The sequence below is a fragment of the Kogia breviceps genome, chromosome 5 (genome assembly GCF_026419965.1).
Source record: "Kogia breviceps isolate mKogBre1 chromosome 5, mKogBre1 haplotype 1, whole genome shotgun sequence".
In the NCBI taxonomy this organism is placed as follows: Eukaryota; Metazoa; Chordata; class Mammalia; order Artiodactyla; family Physeteridae; genus Kogia; species Kogia breviceps.
In genome coordinates this window covers 51,827,053-51,851,303 of record NC_081314.1, presented here as the reverse complement: position 1 = coordinate 51,851,303, position 24,251 = coordinate 51,827,053, and the positions used below count along the sequence as shown (strand labels likewise).

At 35.5% G+C, this 24,251-nt stretch overlaps 1 protein-coding gene across 10 annotated transcripts in view; it reads left to right on the top strand.

The window, feature by feature from the left end:
* Window positions 1–24,251, top strand: part of PDCD10 (programmed cell death 10) — a 64,212-nt gene that overhangs the window by 4,689 nt on the left and 35,272 nt on the right. For 5 of the 10 annotated variants that reach the window (XM_067033961.1, XM_067033959.1, XM_067033962.1 and 2 more), the window contains 2 exons: window positions 12,539–12,750; window positions 20,330–20,383. In XM_067033961.1, the coding sequence (XP_066890062.1) occupies window positions 12,655–12,750; window positions 20,330–20,383 (150 nt within the window). In that variant the 5' untranslated portion in view covers window positions 12,539–12,654. Of the gene's footprint in view, window positions 1–11,810; window positions 11,930–12,538; window positions 12,751–20,329; window positions 20,384–24,251 lie in introns of all 10 variants that reach the window. The other 5 variants (XM_067033960.1, XM_067033963.1, XM_067033964.1 and 2 more) reach the window with 2 other exon arrangements.

Sequence of the window (24,251 nt, the reverse complement as noted above, 5' to 3'; positions counted from 1 at the left end):
TACTTATTTCAAAGGAGCTTATAGTTTGTGCTTCTTGAAAGTTTTAATATTTCAGTGAGTCTTACGGTAATATCTTATTTGCTTTAACCTAGATACTTATGAGAGTAAAAATATTATTTTCAAAACATGCAGACTAAATTCAGGAAAAAATTGTGTCAGGTTTTGGTCCTGAAAACAAATTCTCTGATCTTTCACAGTGTAATAATGGCATAGAATAAATTCAACAGCTCTGTGTTGCTGTAGCTTTGCCTGCCTTCATGAATTTACCAATTTACTCTTCCACAAGATATTGTCAAAAAGTGATTGCTGATATTTGGCTTTAAAACTTGGTAATGCTCCCAGTTTTTATTTTTAAATGTAAGTCTTTGATAAGTCCTAAATTTAATTTTTAAAAAGTAAGTCGCTGTGTTGTTTGAATCTTGGATAAAAAATTCATATTGACCTAGCATACTAATATGTGAAAGATAAAACGGAAGTACTGCTGCTTATATCTTGTTGGGTTATTAGGGTTGATATGATTGGTAATGTATGCCAAGAATTTTAAGCTAATTCCACGATAAACAATTTTTTTGCCATAATATAAACTGCAGAAGTGATTTAGATGTTAAATAGTGTCATCGATGGTGTGTATTATTGCATTTGAGATGTTATAGAAAGTTGCAGTCTTATTATGTTTTAGCAGTCTGCACATGCGCATACACACACACACACACACACACACACAAAATGTAAAAAGTGAAAGCATCTTTATTGTAGCAGTTAGAAATAATTTATTGGCAAAAAGGTAAACAGTGTAGTTTGGTGGTCCATTTTCATCTGTATGAAGATGAAGAATTCAGTTTTCTCATTTTAGCTACACAATTAATTGCATCTTGAATGTAATGTAATATTACAGTCTTATTTTTCAAGGTCACCCTTACATTTTTGGTATGTATAATCTTTTTTTTTTTTTTCACCACCCAAAAAGTGAAATAAATATTCAGTCTCACTCTGCAGTTGCCTAGAATCAGGTGTTGCTATTAAAAAAAAAGAAAGAAAAGAGGATTTTTTAATCATCAGCAAGCTTATGAATTATTGGATAACAGCAGTGGCGCTTATTAAGTGGTAGTCACTACTGTTTACTTAGGCCAGTCCTTTGGAAATAAGTTTACCAGAAGTAAGTTAGATTGTATAATAATGATACACTTTGGTTCATTCATTTATCAAATATTTATTGAACATATATTATGTATAAAATTGCCTTAAATCTTCTTTGTACCAACCCTATGATGTAGAGGCACTATTATCCCCAGGGTAAATGAGAAAACTAAAGTACAGGGAGGTTAAGAAACTTCCCTGAGGTCACACAGCCACTTATTGCTTGGAATTAGGATTTGAATCCATGCTGGCCCAGTTAAGACACCATATTTTTAATCATGGCTGTAAAATGATGTTAGTGATTGAGCGCCATTGGAGGGCAGTTAAAGAGTTGCAGTTACAGAGAAGTTGTATCTTAGATGCTAAGGTCAGTGTGTCATGCAAAAATTACTTATCTTCAAGCTTACTCTAAAAAAAACACTTAGGAAGTTACCACATTGGAAACTAACAGAGCATCAACACATTTTTCCTCTAGCATTGGAATAGATTACTTTTCCTTTGAGTGCTGGGTCAGGTATTTAACTTGTTATTCAGAGATCATGTTGGAAAAGAAATATGTACATTATAATACCTAATCACAGTGTGATTATGTGGAATCACAGTATGGTGAGCTGCTTATTGTGAGGGACAACTATGGCTCTCAGTCTGATGGGGTGGGCAGCAGATCCATGTCTTTATCTCTTTCATTCTGGGGCTTATATGCATGGAATGGAATTATGATCACCTACCTATTTCAGTAGTTTTCTTTTTTGTTGTTTTCTTCAAAAAAAAATTGTTCAGCATGCTCATTGAATTTGCATAGAAAAGTGTACATATAGTATGACACAGGTATGCTCCCTGGAATTATGTGAAGTGGCAGCTTAACATGTATTTCTTTATTGTCTCTTCCCTGCAAGACTGCACACCCTCAAGGGCATGGACTATATCTGGCTTTTCATCATCACATCTCTAACACTGCTGCTGACGTAGACTGACTATATAGAGTACTGAGCTAGGTACTAGAAAATAGAGAACAGAATAAAACTTCTCTACAGTGTTTATAATTTGGTGGATAGTAGGGGATGGAAAGACCATCATATGGACATTTAGCCATTCTGATATATTAAGTACTTCTACATGCATCAATTCATTTGATAATTTTGGATCAGAGCTGATAGGAGGGGGGAAAATGATAGTTTCTTTAAGTTACCTTCTGGTCTCTGGCACTGAAACATGCCTTTCTGCTTTATTCAACCATCCTTTCTTCAGGATGAACTGGAACTCCAGTGGAGTTTGGAGTTCAGGAAGGACAAAATCCTAAGATGTTACACATCTGCTGCCTTCTTAGACTAGGTTGCTGCAACCAAAGGCATTTGGGAATGGTAAATTAGTCAGACATGGCCTCCAGACTTCAACTGCTCCCTAAAACAGTTCACGTTGTTGCAAGGCTTTCTAATTTAATTACAAAGCATTTTGAATATGGTCTTTTATTCAGAAGTAGATACTTGTGGATGCCTTTATCGGTAATAAAATTGGCATTTTGGGAGTATTTTCAAAACTTGAGAGATTTCTGAGGTCCTACCTTAATTTTGGTGTGCTTCCTTGAAAAATGAATTACAGTTTTGCAAGTGAAGGTCAGGTGGAATTGTACATATGGTATAAGCAGGTACCATTCTATCTCCCTTATTTCTTCTTCTGACTAATAGAATTTTTATTTGAGATCAGTTGAGAGCTGTGGGTGAGGTTAAAGTTCATCATCATGATAGAATCTTGTCCTTATTAGTATCTACTGTTAAACAAATGAGTCAGAGTCCATTTATTATCTGAGGCTAATAATTTTATCAACGTTTAAGTGCTTTGTGGCAGTGTTGTGGTGCAAAGAAATTTGATAAGGAAATACACATTGCATACTGTAGAGAACCTTAAGCAGTCAGGAGTCTTTAAGTAAGATAGTAGGTATCTAAGATTGTAAGTGTTACAGAGCAGGTAAGCCTGACCCATGTGGTACAGTCTTCTTACATTGTACTTCCAAGCATAGAGAACATAGGGACAGTATGAGAGCTTGAGTTTAATTAATTTCTAAGGGGTTTTAAAGGAAAGCATTATATTAGAGAAATTAAAACATCACGAATACTAATAAAAAGGAAAATGCAAAGATGTACCTCAATTAAATGCTAAATGACTGTTCAGTTAGGCATTATTTAATTCATGAACCACTAGATTAAGAACTTTATGGGCATAAGTGAACACATTCAAGGGAACAGATTTGTTTCCTGCCTTCCAACAAATGTTTTCATTTAAATTTTGTTCAGACCAGAATTTAACAAAAATTTAGGTATTCGAATAGGAAAAAAAATCGAGGATTGTCACAACCAAAGAGACGTGTATTCTTTTCCCTGAACCTGTTGTGCAGAAATATCTTAGCAGCCAGTTGTTGCTATTTTTGTTGTCCCCATTTCCCATCAGCTAATTCAGAGGTAGCAAGCCTTTTGATTCTATTATCTTGTGGTTTTCCTGTATAGATTATCCCCCTTTATATATTATCTTGAGAAAATCTTTGATCACATCTTGATTTCACTCTGCTACTGAGCCACGGCTTTCTTTATTAAATTGCTCTATGTACATTAAGAGAATAAAAAGTAATTTTAACACAGGCTTGCATTTGATGATCACATTCTTTTAAGGATTCCTAAACTATGTAATTTGCTTTGGATGATATATGTAACTTTTTGGGGTGGCCCAAGTAATATATATATGCCTCCATTTTGGCAAGTCGGGGAGAAAAGGTTTTAAAAATATGCTGTGTAAGTGGCCTTTATGACATTGTGATATCAGTATTAGGCTATCCTTGTGTGTGCTATGCAGGGACAAGACTAGGGTGAGGCAGGAAGGGTCTAGGGTACAAAATTTAAGAAGGTGCTCACTCTCTGTCAGGCAGGTAAGAGCTTAATTTTGTGCTCTAGGCATCTGGTTTGCCTCACCCTAGTTCCAGTCCTGATGCCATGTCAGGTTCATAGACTCTTGGATAAAACATTAATAACTAATAATATGAATTGAATGTTCATTGTGTGTCAGACAGTGTAATGAGTACATGCATTTTGTACTCTTAATACTGTGAGGTGAGTACCTCAATCGTTATTTCCAGTAATTTCTCATTGGGTTTAGAAAGAGATTAAACAACAAATATCACCCACCTGAGCAAAATTCAAACTTAGACCTTTGTTTCAAATCTAAGCACTTACCTACTGCTCTGTACTGTCCATCTGTAGAAAAACCTAATTACTTCTTGTCCGTTTTATGATTTCTCTATTAAGAAACTACTCCCCCAAATATGGAAGTTCTTACACTGACATGATGCAGGTAACTTTTAAAGTGAGTGAGTCAGAGGTCTCAGCAGCAGCAAATGGAAGATCCACAAACTTGTGCTGCTGAGTACCCTAGGGCGACCTTGAATCAGAGCCACATATCCACTGGCTTCCATCCCCAAACACTCTGCGTGGAGTCTGGGGGTCTTGGCTCTCAGCTGCAGGACCAGTGGAGGACACAAAGAGCAGGGCAGGTGAGCCTAGAAGTAGATCAGTTTGGCAGACTAAGATGTCCTGTACAATAGGTTATAGTGGCTCAATTGCTTATTTGTTTAAAATATCTGTGACTAGTTTCTTAATGTGAATTTCTGGGGACTTTTATTTCTAAATTGTGAAATTTGGAGATTGGACTAGGTAATATATAATAATGTATACTAATGGCTGTTATTGCTTTTAAAATTTTAGGGTCTTAACGTCTAGGTTTCTTAAATGCATGAGCATGTGACAACAATACAGATAAATTTACTGGTGAGAAATTGGGATCTGGAACTATCTGAATTATGGAAAAAATCTGGGTCCGGATATCTTTTGCCAGTCCTTATCCCTACTATTCAGACCACTCACCTTTGTTCTTACGATGCTTTGTTCATAATGCTTGTGTAGTGATTGTCCCTAGAGCAGTGTTTCTCAAATTGTGGAGAGAGGTGTTTAAGGGCTCCTGTGAGAGGAAGGGCTGGTAAACCATAGTTATTACTTAATACCTGTATTGAATGAATGAACAGTTGAGTGTGTTTTATCTCACATTTAGGATTTGATAAAAGAATTTATTTGAAAAACAAAACAGTTCTCCTGTTCTAAGGTTTACAGTCACTTATCTTCCCCCATTTATCTGGTTTTCAAGAGTCCTTGACTCCCCTGGCTAGATGGTTGATTGTACAGAGGACCTGACCTCTAGAAAGAGATCTTGTCATCCTAGATTAAAATGTACTTAATCATAATAGCTAATATTAAATAATTACTGTGTTCCATGTACTGTTCTAAACACTTTATCTGTAATAACTTGTTTAATCTTCACAACCTTAAGAGATAGATACTATTGTTATTCTCATTTCATAGATGAGAAAACTGTAGCACAGAGAAGTTAGATAACTTGCCCCAGGTCACAGAACTAGTAAGTAGTAGATCCAGGATTGATTCCAAGCGAGTCTGGTTCTAGAATCACTATGCTTGACCTCACTAATGATAGTGCTGTTAATGTCGACTAAGTATAGTAGGCTCCCCCTTTTTCTGGCTATAGGTTCCAAGACCCCTAGTGGATGCCAGAAACCTCAGATAGTACCATCCCCTCTATATTACTGTTTTTTCCTATACATACATATGTGTGGTAAAGTATAATTTATAAATTAGCAAGATTTTTTATTTTTAAGATTTTTTTGATGTGGACCATTTTTAAAGTCTTTATTGAATTTGTTACAATATTGCTTCTGTTTTATGTTTTTGGGTTTTTGGCTATGAGGCATGTGGGATCTTAGTTCCCCGACCAAGGGTCGAACCTGCACCCCCTGCATTGGAAGGCAAAGTCTTAACCACTGGGCCCGCAGGGAAGTCCCAGCGAGAGGTTAACAACAATAACTAGTAATAAAATAGAGCAGTTATACAACGCACTGTAATAAAGTTATGTGAATGTGGTCTCTCTCAAAATATCTTATTGTACTATACTTACCCTTGTGATGCAAGGTGATAAAATGCCTGAGTGATAAGGTGAAGCGAAGTGAATGATGTAGGCATTATGATGTAGTGTTAGGCTACTATTGACCTTCTGATGGTACGTCAGAAGGAGGATCATCAAGCATGATGATGTCAATGGTTGCATATCGGGAGCAGACAATATCTATGGTTGGGGGTCTCAGGCTGGAGTGTGGGGGATTACATCATGCTGCTCAGAATGGCGAGCAATTTAAAACTTATGAATTGTTTATTTCTGGAAATTTCCATTTAATATTTTTGGACCGCAGTTGACCTCAAGTAAGTGAAACTGGATTGGCGGGGTGGGCACTGTGTAATTCAAACAGCCCTATTACTATTTTCCTTTAGGTAACATTGTGAACTTTGAAGTCTTTCTTAGAACCTTAACCCTCACTTAACCCTCTATAGAAAAATAAACAGTAAGTTTTAAATGACTGATTTATAAGTATATGTTTAGAACCAGATCTGCTTAATAGTTAAGGAATACTAGTCTGTGAAAGCTATATGGAGTTTAACAAAGAATGATAAAGTAAATGGAGTTAAATTGCTAAATTTTACATTTAGTCATTTTTCCTTCGTGGGTCATTGTGTGCTAATTTGCTAGTGTTACCTATTTTCAAGAACATCTTAATTTTCAGATGTTGTTTTAGTTAGAACCTCTTATTTCTTAATTAATAACTCAGTAAATGCTTATTTGGTCAGTCATGTTTACAGATATTAGAGATTATATCTTTTTGATCTTGTGTTGTTTTTTTTTTTTAAAAGTTGGTGGTGTCCGATTCCTGGAAATTGTGGTATAACAGAGGAGGTGCCTTTACAAATCTGACTGAGGTCAGATCTTCCAGTGAAGTGATAATTCTTTGTAGAATGTATACTTTCTTTAAATAGTTCCTTAAAAGTGCAAAAATACAGTGCTTAGTAACTTAGTAAATTAAAGTGATTTAATAATAGAGGCTTTATGGTTTGATTTAGAAATTACATCATCTTTCAGTCTAATTATATCACTTTCAAGTATACAGCTCAGTTTTGGTCCATCTTAAAAAACTAAAGCATAGATAGGTCAAGTGACTTGCTCAGAGACAAGATGGTTTATAATGACAGGATTTGAGCCCGTGTTTTCAGATCGTTCTTAAATTCCTTTCACATATCTCTGCACAAATTGTACATTTATTATTTTGGAGAAGCCTAGAAAAAGTTGATACATATAAACAAATACAGTGGCAAAATGTAATATATTACACCTACCATTAAGAAGAGATTGTTCCTAGAGGTCCCTAAATATAGGCAAAATTCTATCAATACTAAGCTGACAGCAGTGCATGTTCAGGGAAGTTGAGTTCCACGTTACCTTATTCAAGAAGAAAACTGTAGAATGGAGGACTTTGAATTAGAAAATATAATTTGCAGAGGAAGGACAGAGATGTAGATGTATCCTGAAGGTTCAAGCTCATTTTGGTCTAAGTAGGATCTCTTACTTACCTGTTCCTCTGCCTGCCTTTTTCCTAGCTTCCTTTTCTAAACCTTTTGTCTCTTGTTTGGAAGTGGCTACAATATTTTGGCATGAGAAGGCCCTAAAAGGTAGGTTGTGATATCAGATGTCCACCTTTCCAGCTATGTGAATTGGCCAGACTGATCTATACCCACTTTGGAATAAATTCAGTTTCTGGGTGTGTTTCGTGATGCCGGATGCTTAAGAGAAAGCAAGGGGTTGTCAGTTATTTGAAACCCTGAATCAACCAACTATTGAAGAGGATCTCCTTATTGGAATTCGTGAATTTTTTAAAGATCTGATGAGATCGTTTTCTTTTTAAAAAATTTCCCATGAGATTACTTCGGAACCTTTAGGAGATACCAGTAATAAAATTTTATTATCACTGAATTTTAGAGTACCATGGCCTTTAAGATGATATAATTTTTACCCCCTTTCTGTTTTTGATGAGGAAACAAGTTCAGTGATTAAGTGAAACTTCTACAAAGTCAGGACCCAAAACCCCTGTCTCAGGTACTGAGTCAAACTTAATTTTACCTATGTCTCAAGACTGGCCTTGGCAGCTCTTTTTTCTGACTCTAGCCACTGTTCTTTCCATAACAGTGATTTCCAGCTGGTTCTGTTCACAAGAATCATCTAGGTTGGCTGTTAAAATACAGCTTCCATGACCCTTTCTTGGAGATTCTGACTGAGTAGTCTTGGGGATTTGTGTTTTCAGACCCTGAAGTGATAGTGATGCCGCAGGTCATCCAACATTTGGAAACCGCACAACTCTTCCACTCTTTCTCATAGAAAAAGTTTTGCTTTCTGCTAAAAGTTGGGTGATTTTTAGGATCTTTCTTATGTGTAAAGCAAGGTTAACCAATGTTGGAAATGCTTGCACTTAGAGAATTTTGTGAACTATTAAATTATACACCAGTTATGTCCCTAGGATCACATCCTGGTAGCTTTAATATAATTGAGACATTAGAATTTATAATCTGTTTTATTTTCTTCGGTTTTATTTGGTTTTCATGTAAATTTCTGTTGGAATTCTGGTTTTATTTGCAGTTATCTGATGCTTCTATTCTCTTGGCTTACTATAGTAGGAAGAGCTTGGGATAGCCAAAAGAAGTATAAACTGGTGAATGTAACTGAGTCCAGACTTTCTTAATAAAATTATTTAGATTTCTGGGTCTGTTTTTGTTTTGGTAGGCTTGATATTTGAAAAGTATTAGCAATACTGATTCAACTTATAAACTGCCCATCTCTTATCTCATTGATTTATTCGTTCAACAAACATTTATAAAGTGTCTACTATGTACCTGCTATGCTGACTGTAATGGCTATTGGAAAAAAGAACTACACTTGTAAACTGTAACATGAACTCATGGGTTCTGTTTACTGCTAGAATAAACAAACTTCTTTTAGCTAAATATTATGGACAGTTTGGAGAGCCAACAAAAATAAATAACACTTCCCCTCTTTAGGGAGGGAAATTAAAGGGATTATAAAAATTTAGCACCATGTAAGGGGGCTAAGTACTAGATTTCACTATAGAGAAAAACAAGACAAATAGACCTGCCTACAAATATTTTTTAAGTGTAGAATTTACTTAGGAAGCTTCTGTTTATCCCCAAGAACTGCATACATCAATACCCAGAACTTCCCTTTGTTCACTCATTTTATTCGTGAGTAAATAGCTTTGGCTCTGTTGTGCCCAGATGGAGTAAAGTGAGGCTGTTTCAGGAAATGCTGATTCTGAGCCTTAAGATACAACCAAGCATAGTTGTTTAAATGAACAGACTCCTGTGGGTTGGTTGGGTAGTGCAGGGCAGAAACTCCTAAGACTGAATTTGGCATTGGAGTGGCTTGGAGTAATTGGCAGGTTGTCCATTAAACCGTTTCAAATGAAGAAGCATGTAGATGGAATGACAGCATATTTTAACTTGAAGCTGAGTTAAAATTGGCAGAACAACTTAATATTTAAAAAGCCTTATTGGAATTGTTGATTTTTAATCTCATGTAAACACTAATGAAACTGTGTTTGGCCCCAGTTTGTGAATGTGTGTTCTGAAAAGGTCAGATGTAAATTGGTTCTTTGGAACATTTTCCCATAGGAACACTATTTGAAAAGGTGGGGCTTCCCTGGTGGCGCAGTGGTTGAGAGTCCGCCTGCCGATGCAGGGGACACGGGTTCGTGCCCCGGTCCGGGAAGATCCCACATGCCGCGGAGCGGCTGGGCCCGTGAGCCATGGCCGCTGAGCCTGCGCGTCCGGAGCCTGTGCTCCGCAACCGGAGAGACCACGACAGTGAGAGGCCCGCGTACCGCAAAAAAAAAAAAAAAAAAAAAGGTGGATAAGTGTGGAGTGGGTCAGCCACCTACGTAGCCCATAATGTTGCTATAATATTATCTTTTTGATGACAAATAGTAGCTGATAGTCCTGTAAAGTTAAAGAGGCAAGAAATAAATATATATATTTATATGTATAAAAATAAATATATATATACAGAGGGAGAGACAGTTGACTTAAATCATAAATATTTTAAGTGAAATTTTCTGACATGGTACAATACTACTTATTACACAAAATTTTTTTTAAAAAATTCAATTCCAGTATTTTTTAAAAAGTGAAAATTAAGTGAGCAGGTTTAGTGGGATAGATAGGTGGGTATCAGCAGGAATTCAGAAAGTGACTCTAGCCACTTTACTAATCCCTTCAACTCTGTCTGCCTTTATTTATGCAGGGATAGGCATGTGTTCAAAAGAGTGAAAGACAAAAATGACCCCATTGAGCATACTTCAGTGTTTTACCTCCTTTAATATTTCACTTCCTTTTTACTGAGATCCTTGAAAACTTAGACTCCTCTCTCACCAGCTCACCACCTCAGCCCCTGCAGTATGCCAGTGACCTCTCCCAGTATGCAAGTGACAGTACTCTTTGAGTGTTACTCTTGACCTCATCAAGAAATCAAATTAAAACTTTTTTAAAGTTATTGTCTGTATTTAAGAGCATCTAAAACTTTTGACCACCTTCTCTGAAACACCTGGTTTTTGTGATGCTGGTCCTCTCATCCAGTTCTCCCATAGTAGGATAGCATCCTGTGTGGTTTTCACAAGTGTTCATTTTCTTTCTTTCCTTCCATAGTATAAGCTCCCTGAGGTCTTGTCTTGTTCACTGCTCTCTGTTTAGTACCAGCCCTAATATTGTGTAACTAGTCAGTAAATATTTATTAAATAAACAAAAGATTTTTTTTCTGTCATCCAGTGAATTAGCTCTTCAAGTTCTGTTGTTGGCCCTGTACTGCTATTTTTCACTTTCTTTTTTCATAGATACTGATGCTTTTTATTTACTACTTATACTGTACATCCAGTATCCATCATTTTCATTTTGACAGCACTTCAGCCCCTCTTCTTTATTCCAAGTTTATTATAAAAAGATATTCACAGTTAATTTTTAAGTGGAAAAGTAGATTACCAAATGGCTTATTAAGTAATCAAATAGGAGCAGCAGGGCCAGAATTGATATTTATATGCTTGCTCTTGCTTATTATTCAGGTCCTATTGATCTAGATACACTAGATTTCTTAAGTTTTCCTTGCCTTCAACTTCTGTTCCTCCATTCTTTCCTTAATGTTATGACCAAAGCAGTCTACTTAAGTTCCAATTGTCTCATTAGATAATGATTTTCTCTTGTCCTATAGAATAAAATTTAGGAATTGGCCTTTTCTTCCTTTTATTTATTTATTATTTATTTAATTATTTGGTTCTGTGAAGTCAGGGAGCAGATTTAAGCTCAGAAACAGGAAAGACTTTCCATGTTTAGAACTACCAGAAATAAGACTGAACTGTTTTTGTAGGTGTTGAGTTCCCCTTCACTGGTAGGGATATATGGAAGAATAGTACGCAGTTCTCAAACGGGACAGGTTATTGGAAGTTGTTAAAGCTATGAGTACTGGCCTTTGTAGCTTTCAAACTGCTTAGGTCTTCCACAGTCTGGCTCAGATAATGTTTTAATGATTAAGACCACATCTTTTTCATCCCCCATTGTATCTTGCATGTAAGTGCTAAACATATATTTATTCAGTAAATGAATAACTTCTGGGCATTTTCCTGGGTAGATGAGGTTCTGGGTTTTCACTTCATACTTTATTTTCTGGTTTGGGAGTGTCAGATCTGGCTTCAGAGCACAGGGATCAAGCCACAGGCCTCTGCATGTGTGATCTTGGCAAGTATTTATCATCTCTGAGTCTGCATTTTCATCTGTAAAATTAGAGTGACAGTTACTCTAAGGTAAGTTATTAGCACTAAATGCATGTGAAATATGTTTTATAATCTGAAAATGCTTTATAAATGGTAGAAATTATTCAAAATTAATGGCTTTTTGTTTAACATATATATCATTTAATATATAGGTATGTTACTACTGTTACTCTTTCACTTTATAATTAGGCTTATATTTCAGCCTAGCAAAGGAATTAAGTACAGTTGCTTTCTCTTAAAAAGCAGCACATTTCTTCAACTCCTCAAAGCAAAATTTCTCTTATATTGTTGAATTCTCGATATTTTATTTCCAAACTACCAGTGTCTGGATTTTTCTTCTTAGTCTCTGTGTCAGATTTGGGCAAAGATTCAAAAAATGCCACTGGCAAAATTAAAGTAATATTAAGTGAATTATTTAATTAATAAATTAGGTCACTTTTTTTCCCAAATAGATCACATTTGGTGGAATTTAAAATTTTGCCTTAAATCTTTGATGCCTGCTATGTTTTGGTTGCTTTTTAGGTGACAAAAATCAGTGAACAATTAGCAAAAGAATTTTAATGAAAATGTTAAACACCTTAAGTTTTCATTGTTAATTCTAGCATAGTAAATCTCTGTTCTTTCTTCCCCTTTAACCAGGTCAGCATATGTTTTGTGCCCTGTTCTTTTATCACAAAAAAAGAGAAGAAAGGCTGCAGTGAATGACGATTCCTCTGCATTTTAGCACTTCTTTTTCTACTGTAGTTGGCTTTTGAATGAGGATGACAATGGAAGAGATGAAGAATGAAGCTGAGACCACTTCCATGGTTTCTATGCCCCTCTATGCAGTCATGTATCCTGTGTTTAATGAGGTAAGTGGGTAAACATTGCTTCATATGATCTCTGCAGTTCCTTAATGCTTGCTTCATTTATTCATTCGTTTGTTCCTTCATATAATAAGTACTTACATAAATGGACTCCATCTATGTGTTAGGCATTGTGCCAGGCCTGGACATAAAACATCGAGGGAAAAACCCTGATTTTTTTGCTCCTCCTCTGGAGGTTTCACTATAGTGGGAGAGAGAGACATTGAACAAAAGAATACAAGTAATTATATAAATGAAAAATTATGGTAAGTGCTAGGAAGTCTGTTTTTTTTTTTAATTGTGTTAAATAAAATAGCAGGTGGGACCTATTTTAGGGGCCAGGACAGGCCTCACTGGAAAAAGAGACATATATGCTAACATCTGAAAGAGATAAATAAGGGTTAGAGTGTTGAAGAGTTGGGGATTTGCACATTTTAGGCAGCCAGAAGAACAGGCACAAAAATATCCTAATGAGTTATAGTCAGTAGCAACAAACAACATAATTTTACTGATAAATGGAAGATACCATTCTTTGTATCTAGAGAAGATATAGTTGCTTTTTTATTTGAGGAATTTTCCAGGCTTAATAATACCAGTACATTTTAGGTTTTTCTTTTAAGTTTATATGCTAACGTATGTAGAGAATTTTAGAACTGGAAGTTCCTTGGAGATAATTACTCCCCTCCTTTTAATGGTGAACTGATATCCTGATATGTGAAATTATTTTGCTTTAAAGTTTATTTCTTTACATAAAAAATTCTGGAGGTAAGTGGTCCAGGAGTAGTAGTATTATGAGTCAGTATCGTCAGAAACTCAGGTTCCTATCTTCTGTTTCATCATCCTAGTGCTTGCCTTCCATTATCAAGGTCACTTCAGTATATAGGATGGCCGCTGCTATTTTGTCTTAAGTTGTTGTCTAGAAGGGGTAAAAAGTGGAGCAGGGGGTGGGGAGTTATTTACAGCTGATTCAGCTTCCTTAAGGTAACCTTTTTGCAAGTCCTACATAAGACTTCCATTTACATCTCATTGGCAAGAATTTAGATTTATGACCACACCTAGCTAGATGGTTAGGAAATTTAGAAGTTTACTAAAGGGGAAGCAAGGAGGAGGCATCTTTTGAAAACCTGTCCCTATTATCCTGCTACCGTGGTAGCATTGGAGGCACTCTTTTAGGGCTGGTTATATCCATCTCTAGCAGCTGTAGCCAACGCTCCAGTGATTCTGCCATTTTGTTCTAACACTTTACCCAGTCATTGCAAGACTACAGTTATTGTTGGAAGCAAGTGCTTCAGTGCTGTTCAGTGAATATAATGCCAACTGTTTATTTGTCAAGTACTCAGCAAGTGTCTGGACATATGGAGAAGAAAAAGTTGGCATACTTCTTCCCAAGAGTTGTAGGGAACACATAAGCAAATACATTATTAACTATTTAATTATTCTTGTACCAGGTATGAGGTAAGGAGAGGGTCACTGAAGGGTAGGTGAGTAACCTATCTTGACATTTAGTGTTTGAACTTCTCATGTTCTTCAAGAACCATCATGACAGTTCCACCCAGAGGTGCCCCCTCTTTTCATGTCTATATAGCTAACTCTATAGGCTATTGGATCAAGTTGTTTGGGGGCGTTTTCTATATTTATCTGGTATTTTGAGTCTTTATTGGAAGGGAGGGCAATTTACATTGCAGAACTTCAGTTTGATCCTCTGGTTAATGAGGGAGGAATGAGAAAAGCTTTTTTTTTTTTTTTTTTTTGCGGTTCGCGGAGCACAGGCTCCGGACGCGCAGGCTCAGCGGCCATGGCTCACGGAGCCAGCTGCTCTACGGCATGTGGTATCTTCCCGGATCAGGGCACGAACCCGTGTCCCCTGCATCGGCAGGCGGACTCTCAACCACTGCGCCACCAGGGAAGCCCAAAAGCTTTTTTCCTAACAATTTGAGTGACCTTTTCTTACATATGGTAAAATGATTTTATTTGAATTTTGACTTTGGAAAACTGTTATAAAAGATGTGGAATTCTGGTAAAATGAACTGTTGGGATTAATACTGGTATACCTCTTATAATTGATTCATGTGTACGAAAAATTAATTTGAAAGAAAAAGAAATGGCTATGAAGGGACTAGTAAATCTCTTCCAGAAATCTGAGATCTGAAAACATACATGGGTTAATGGGCCCAGAATTAGAACATGTTGCCAAATGATTTATAGTTGCTTCAAGAACTAATTGTTAGAAGTGAAATTTGAAAATGAAATGGCTGGATGAGGCTGACTGAGAGATAACTATGTTAAATTGTCAGGATCTCATTCTCACATTGAATTTAGTGATCTAACGTCATGGTATCAAGCTTTTTTCTTTGTTTTTTTTTTTTAAATACTAACATTGTTCTCTGACATTCCAGTGTATTAATGTACCATCTTAAATAAGATACCTAATAGGTTAAACAATATTTAACTATAGTTCAAACATGGATTTTTCTATAAATAGTCATGGGGAAATTAGAGCTTCGTTTGGCTCTGTTTTTCTCTGCTTTGCAGATTTAAAGATAAAATGGATGTCAAATTAATTTTACAGAAAATAGCACTACAGTAGGGGTAAAGTTTTACTCTGAAGCTAAATTGATTCACTCAGTTTTATCCACAGTGTATTGTGAGAGTTAAAAAGCTTGCATTCTCACCTTAACATTACATTCGTAATAGTAACGATGGTAGCCCAGAAGTCATTTTGCAGAACAGATTTTTAGGTAGTAGGACATCCTTACACCTGGGGAAATTTTAGTACTGTTACTGCAGCTCACAGGGGAAAGTTATTTATGGCATTCTGGGACCTAGATGCTTGCTAAACTTAATGAAGCTATGCCAGCACAACTGAGGAGTAAGCTTCTCGTTTAATCAGCTGCTGCAGAGTTCAGAGTCCAAATATATTGCATGCGTTGTAAATGTACTGTGAAATAGGTCTCCTGGTTGCATGATGGAATAATGAGTTTATAGAAACCTCATGCCAAGTCTTAGATCAGGTTTTTATGTACTGTATTATCTTTTGTTGATTCTTTGTATATGGAGGAGGAAAGATATGGTTCAGTTCTTCATTCCAGGAAAAGACATCATGTATCTTCTTTTCCTATGACTTTAAAGAAACGTTCTAAGGTGAAATATAATTATAAATATAATTTTTCCTATTGAAAAAAATCAAACCTCAAATTTTGAGCATAGTAAATACACTTCTCCACAATGAAGGCATGGGTTTCACCTGCAATCCCACCATCGAGAAGCAATCATAGTTAATATTTTGCATTGCATTTGATTTACTCCTCTGCCACTTACTATGCTATATAATCTTGTCTTAGTTTCCTAATCTGCAAAATGAGGATAAATAATATTTTACTTAATACTCACAACTCTGGGAAATAAATGAGTTGATGTTTTGTAGTGCCTAGAATATTACCAGGCATGTACTATTAGTAGTAAGTATTAGCTATTAAGGAGTCTTCCACATAATTTTCTGACAAAATTGGGATCATACCCTAGAGTTTTGCACATTCATAGGCAGTGTTTTAGTGGAATATTTTTATACTAGTTCGATGGCTCTGGTTACCTTTTTGCCAGACAACTTGGTAACGCCAGGAACTTATTCTTTTAGAACCAGTTACTAGACTTAATATCAATCTGTACAAAACAGATGATCGCATTTTGCCTTCTCTGTGGACTCATAAAATTTAATGGGTGGCCTCTTGATTCCATCTACTTCTGTTTTTCTTATGGCTTTTTTTTTTTTTTTTTTTTTTTTCATTTTTTTTGACCTAACTCACCTCATTATCATTTGAATCACAAGAGGTGTATGTGGAATTTTTATTCTTTTTATTCTTGGCTCAGCTTAACTCTTTTTAAAGAATATGATCAATAATCTTCGTGGAGGTGGTGGGGAGGGTGGGAAGAAGGGTAAGGGATATCAGTATGTGGAAAATATACCTAATTTTGAGGAAGCAAGATTTATAGACAGCTTGGAACCAACTAATCTAATTATTTTGACCTAAAAAACAAAACAAAACAAAAGAACTTCTGAAAGATTTTATGCAAGACTGTTTAAAACTTGAGCAACCAAAGGGTTAAGTGGATATATTTTTTATAATTACGGGTTTAAGAAACCAGCTTGATACTAGAAAATAAAGTATAGGAATGAACTGATATTTCTGGAGGGAGCAATATAATAAATGAGCTCTTTGTGGAATTAAAATTAGTTACAAGCTTTTAAAATATTTTTATAAATGACCCAGAAAGTTAAATTTGACAAGTTTGCAATTATTTAATAGTTAAGTGCTCTCAAAATCTATGAAGAGTCAGTTGCAGGAGGAGTTCACACAACTTAGAGTAGGCAGAATGTGAGGCTGGGGTGAGACCGTAATGTTGGGCTCACCCAGTCTGTCATTTCCCTCCAGTTGCACTTCCCTCTCTTTAGGTGAGGGGAAATGTTATGCGCCCTTTTCTCTCACCCTGATTCTCTCTCTCTCTCTTTTTTTTTTTTTTTTAAACTCTTTTTACTTGTGACGTAGAAGTTCTACATGGCAGAGACCCAGGAGTGCCTCTCCATGTCCCAGTATCCATTATCATGTCCCCTCCTTCTTTGGACTTAAAACATGGTGTATGCACTATCAGGTACCACTGAAAAATGATTGCATTGGCTCTTTAAACATACCCTAGTCAAAGACCGTTATCCCAAAAGTTAGAAAAATACTGGACCCATTAGTAAAAGTATTGGAAACAAAGTGGATATTATTGTCTATTCCAAACTGACATAACATCATTACACCCCCTTGTGTTACCCTGAAGAAACGCTAAGGAAGATGATTTTAAGGGACCACATTCTTCAAGGACCAGTTCAGATCTCATCTTCGTACTTTCCTTTGTACTTTAGCTGACAGTGATCCCATCAGTTTCCATGTAGCTACTTACTTAAATTAATCTTCTGCGGTTCCAGGACTATAGTCTATTTCTTTGTATCTCTCACACTGACTTCTCTCACATGGTAGAAACTCAGGACTTTTTTGTTCTTAAGTAGCTGAAGAGAGTCAGTAATAGGTTAGACTCCAGTCCAGAAAGGATGAGTATGGGGAGGCAGGATAGCATTAGTGGCTTGTGTATGGGTTTTGGAACCAGACAGATCTGGTGTGAATCCTGTCTCTGTATTTATTAGCTATTTTATGTTGGGTAAAATTATGCAAACTGAGTCTTCCTCTGTAAAATGAAAATGCTGGTAGCTAGTTACAGATTTATTATGAGGATTAGAGATACTCTCTTTAAAAATACTCTGTATAATAGTCCATAATATATGCTTAGTAAATGGTAGCTGTTTTTAGTATATTACCAGAACCTGATACTGTTGTGAAAGGTACAGGTAAGATGAACATGATTTTATTATGAAATCATCTATCACATGTAAGAGGCCTAAAATAGAAGCACTTTTTAATAGGGCATGTGTAAACATATCTTGCTACCTGAGTATTACAGGCTGAAATGATAAATAGATTCAAGAACAATTTAGATAAATTTATGGATGAAAGATTCAGTTTCATTTAGAATATTTTTTGAATGTATGTATGTGCCTCTGTGCCTGGTACTTCCTGGGCACTGTTGATATCATATGAGTAATAAAGCCTGGTGGGTTTATTGCAAGATGTGTGGGTAAATAATGTATCCCCAAATGACTCCTAGCAGAGTTCTGGTCAGGTGCTTCACAGCTCACAGATTTGATTCAGTATGTTAAGTCTGACCTTTCTGTCTTTCCTAAGGTGTATATATATGTAAACTTAATCTAGAAATCTAGAGATGTAGATGTTTGTCTTGACCAATTTTATTGTTCTTCACTGACTTTGGGGGCCTCTTTTACTTCCCTTGACCATTTCACATACCAGTCAGGGCAGTATAGAATGAGTTAATAATGCCAATACTTGAAGGCACACATCTGACTCAGACCTTTGACTTGTCAGAAGAGGTCAGAGGGTGGTGTAACCCGAACAAGGAAATGGGTTCCTATCTGGGAGGAAACACTCATCGTGCTGTCGGCCCCTGCCTCCCTTGCACAACATGAACTTGAGATCAGAAGAGCTGTATTGTTATTTTACTATTCATTGGGATTTATTGTGATTAAATGAATTTGGTCGAAGAAGAAAATTTTAATTTTGGGAAATATACCTTCATTAATTAATATACCTACCTTATTTAGTTGCTTATTTGCTGTTTTTGCCTGCCTGGATCCCCTTATGTCTTTCCTTTGACCTACCAGGGCAATGTTAGATTTTACAGGATTTGTAGAAGCCAAGTTAAATACTAAATTAAATGGCCCATTGTTTATTTTTGGAGATAAATTATTTATCTTGGCAGATTTTGTTGTTTTTGCCTTTTGCTTAAGGTGATAACTCGTAAGGAGATAAGGTTCTTGGCATTTTCTGTCTTGTTTAGAAAATAAATTGATTTAAACTGTTGGAGATTCATTAGGGGGGTGTGTGTGTGTGTGTGTGTGTGTATGTCATTTATAAAGGAAAACATTTTCATTGCCTTAAGGAATTGAAAGGAATATTTATTGTATGATGTGATATATAATCATAAGATTTTTGTAGAAATATTCTACTTGCATAAAAATCTACAAAGGTTACATTGTTTTTGAACATTTAATATTGTCCCAAATAAAAAATATTTATGTTTAGTTAACTGGCCTAATTCTTAGGGACTAAGGAAATCTGTTTTTAACTGAAGCTAGTTATTTTAAGCCTGGCAGTTAACTTCAAAAAATGGAGTTTTTTAACGAAATCGCATGCCTTCTTCAGCTCACTGAAAAGCAACTTATATAGTGTCTAATAAGGACATTTATCTTTCAGAATTGTAAGCCTTACACATTCGATATAAGAATTAAAAGCATTTGAACTTTTGACTCATGATTTTTAGGTAACCATTTTTTAATCCAGGTAAAAAAAAAATAGAGGACAGATAAAAGCATCTCTGAAATCCAGGTGATCCGCAGCCTTCAATTTAACTGTCAAACCTTTTATCAGTGCTATTTGCTAATTAATAAAAAAGATTAATCTCAGTTTAATGCCTGACTGAGGGGATTGAAAAGCAATTTTAAAAGAGTAAGGTAGTAAATACAAAGAATCTTAAGTAATAGATGTTTTCTTTGTTTTGGTCATTTTATAGTCAGTACACACAAAATTTGCCATGTATTTGCAACAGAGCACTGAGAGTTAATCTTGAACCCTCCCTGTTTTCAGAAATTTAAGTGAATATGTTTATTCTTTCTATAGGGACTTAATGTTATTTTGTATTCTGTGCTTATCTTAAAATAAATCTATCTTTAAGGTAGAGTATTTTTTAAAAGGGAATAAATTAAGAGACTGATATGCATGCCTTAATTTTTCATGATTTTAATGAAAAATTGATTGCCTGTCTATTTGAAGAATTATGGTGATTTAGAATCATTAGCAAGTATTTTTGTTAATCGATGAACATATCGATGTGTGATTACTACAGAATGAAATATCAGAAATGTGCTTTTTCCAAGAAAATTGATGTTAATAATGATTTAAAATTTTTATTGCAGCTAGAACGAGTAAACCTGTCTGCAGCTCAGACACTGAGAGCGGCTTTCATTAAGGTGAGATACAGATAATTTATTTTGATGATTAAAAAGTATGTTATATATAAATCTAAATACTATGTGATAATTGCCAGTTTGTTTCTTTATTTTTTTTTAGTGAAAACCTGTTTTGTTTTGTTTTTTAGTGAAAACCTTTCCAGTCATTTTGTGCTTGTTTTAGTATACTCTTTAAAGCTTAAAACACTTCTAAAGAGTGAGCTGGAACAGGCACTGTTTCCTTAGCATTCAGCTTTTGTCACTTCGTACTTTTTTTTTTTTTTTTTTTTTTTTTTTTTGTGGTACGCGGGCCTCTCATTGTTGTGGCCTCTCCCGTTGCGGAGCGCAGGCTCAGCGGCCATGGCTCACGGGCCCAGCCACTCCGCGGCATGTGGGATCTTCCGGGACCGGGGCACGAACCCGTGTCCCCTGCATGGGCAGGCGGATTCTGAACCACTGCGCCACCAGGGCAGCCCTCACTTTGTGCTTTAGAACAGAGAGAACAGAGAACAGAGTGTTCTCTGTTTTGCTTTAGAGTATATTTTAAAATTCTGTTTTATTTGACTTATTAAAACTTTTATAAAGTTATAACTCAGATTTTCTTCATATTGTTTACCTATAGAACGTAAGTATAAAACAGTATTTTTGAGTGGGAAAATAAGACCTCTGTGTATGTCACATTAAGGATATTTTGAGAATATACAGCTGAGTTACTCGAATGAATTTTTTCATTGTCTCTAGACCTGAGATGTTCAATTGATAATCATTAGCTATGTGTTGCTGTTGAGCACTTAAAATATGGTGAGTTCAAATTAAGTTGGACTCCAAGTATAAAATACACACCAGAGTTTGAAGGTGAATACCAAAAAAAGAATGTCTACAACTCAGTAATAAGTGTATTATGTTGATTACATGTTGAAATGGTAATATTTTGGATATACTCTTGAAATAACTTCATGTTTTTTCTTTTTACTTTTTAATGTGGCTACTAGAAAATTTAAAGTTACATAAGTTCCTCTTTGTTTCTTGCATTATATTTATTGGACAACCCTACTCTACATATTGGGTACAGTCTTTCATATAAAACTTAATCTATCCCATCCTAAATACATATCAAGATACCCAAAGTCTTCATTTTTATTTACTTTTTGTGTGTTTGCTCCCATCAATAGCTAAAACAACTTCTATTTCAAGGAAGGTATTTTAATGTTTAAATCTAGAAAAAGTTTATAGTTGAGTCTCATTGGAGTTGAAACTATAAATCCATCCAGCTTGATTTTTTTTTATGGCAAAGATTAGTTTATTGATACCACTCTTAACTGATAGCATAAATAATGTCATTAGACATCTGCATATTTCACTAGAAGAAATTACATTGTGTGTGTTGGATTAGAGCTATTTTTATTTGTTTAATACTCTAAAGTGCAGTGCCTGTGTACACATACATACTAATTTCATTAAAATACATCCTGCCAAATCATTGGGTTAATGAAGAGAATCAGTGAAGCAGCACCATCCTTAGTGGTTTTTTTCTTCTTTCCATTAAGTATCAGTGTGGTTTGGAAGGGTATATTTGGTCATTAGGGAGGCAGGATGGGGACTATTTTAAGCATCTTTGTGGCCAAAGAAAAGGAAAAGTGATCTGTTGCACACTGTAGTATCGATAAGGCAAAAGTCAGTTTTTTAGCTTTTCTGGTATCAGGAACAGAGAGAAATTTCTCCTGTGTGTCCTCATAAAGAAGACCCTCTCTGAAGTAGTATATGGTATATACTCAATGACATTCATAAAAGAGATAAAATAATGAATTTCATTAAGCCCTTTCTTATAATATCCTTATATATAAGCTGATGTTTTAACTCTAAAGTACAGTTAAAAAGCAAACTGTGTTTAAAGTATGTGGTTATTATAGATCTGGTTTAATACATGGATAATTTTATCCACAGCACTGATTCTTAATTGGGGATAATGGAAGTTATTTGGAGGAAAATATATTAGTTTTGCATTGATTTATTCTTAATTACTATATTTAATTCGTTAGAATTTCAAATGACTTTAAAGGAGGACATGCATTAAAAAGATTAAGATTTTTGTAATTTTTACACTATAACTTATTTGAAAAAGATTTAAAAAACCTTGTTTCTTGCCCAGCCATATATCCATATTTATATCCATATCCATATATATATATATATATATATATATATTCATGTTTCCAAAGATAAGACAATACTAGTTAATATTGTCTTTTATGATATCTATCCTCCTGTTAATTCCTTTTCCCTCTGGGAGGTTCTGATAGTGTTGAGAATCATTGCTCCACAAGAGTGGATGTTACTGCCTTTGGGGTAGTTTTCTCTCACTCTTGGATTTTTCAGAAAAGTTGGACAGCAGAGTTTAAGGTTGTATTCTGAGGGATATCTTGAAGGTATAGATAGAGTCTCTGATTTAAGGGTAGATATATTTGTTTTGTCAGCTAGAGTCACTGATTAAATTTAAGGCTTTTAAGATAAAAAATAGCTAAGATGCTAGACTACTGTTCCCAAAGTATGTGCCGAGGCACTCCAGGACCATGCAGCAAACTCAGAGTGGTGTCATGAGATATTTTAAAAATTTGAAGGAACACAGTGATACTCAACATTAGGTTGACACTGTGTGAATGACTCTCTTGAAATAGTTTGCAGTTTCAGCATATTTGATTGGGCTACGTTCCTTTCAATGATGTCATATTTTTGTGAAACTGGACTTTTGGCCACTGCTATTGATAGAATGCAAGTATCACAAGAAAATCAGTGTACAACAGGAAATGAGGGTAGAAGGGTCTAATTCCAACATTTGAGAAATTGTGCAGTGCCCAACACGTGCACACATCTCTTTAGGGAATGTGGTTATTTAAGAATAAAATAAAATAATTTTCTTTCAATTCATGTAATTTTAAAGGTTACTAAGTGTTAAGATGTATTTATTAAGTTGTTTGTACTTTACTTAATACGCAGCACTGTTAGGTATTTCTTTTGGTACTAAGAACACTGTGAACTAAGAAAGTTAAGGACCTCTGTAAGAACTTTGTAATTTTCCAGCTTTGGCATTTGGGGACCGCAAACAAACTTGGTATTGAAAACTTTGTTCTCAGGCTTTCAGCATTTAATTCTTTCAGTAGCTTATTATAACTTAATCAGAGAGGCATTATTTTTCTGTTGGCATTCTCTGGAAGCACATAGAGAATGTTCCCCTGCTTTCCAAGATAATGCATTATGTAGGTAGTTTTTTTTGTTTTAGATCTTGGGGGTAGGAGTTTATGAATTAATTTATTTTTGCTGTGTTTGGTCTTCGTTTCTGTGTGAGGACTTTTTCTAGTTGTGGCAAACGGGGGCCACTCCTCATCGTGGTGCGTGGGCCTCACCATCGGCAGCCTCTCTTGTTGAGGAGCACAGGCTCCAGACGCGCAGGCTCAGTAGTTGTGGCTCACAGGCCTAGTTGCTCCACGGCATGTGGGATCCTCCCAGACCAGGGCTCGAACCCGTGTCCCCTGCATTAGCAGGCGGATTCTCAACCACTGCGCCACCAGGGAAGCCCCTATGTAGGTAGATTTAATGCTACTTAGAGAAGATAAACCGCTGTTATCAAATAGTGGCTTATTTAATTAGTATACTATATGTTATTTTGTAGCAGTTTACCAGATTAATAATGTGATACCGTCTTAAGCCATATTTGTACAGCTTTTCTTTTAATGGCAAATCTTATTTATTAAAGTAGATTCTTCCTTAAATATATTCATGAGAGGAAAAATCAAAACAGGTTATAAAAGAAACAGAATTCAGTAGGACATATTTTATTATTATTAATCAACTATCAAAATGATTTTCCTGTATAGCATTTGACAGCAGTTAA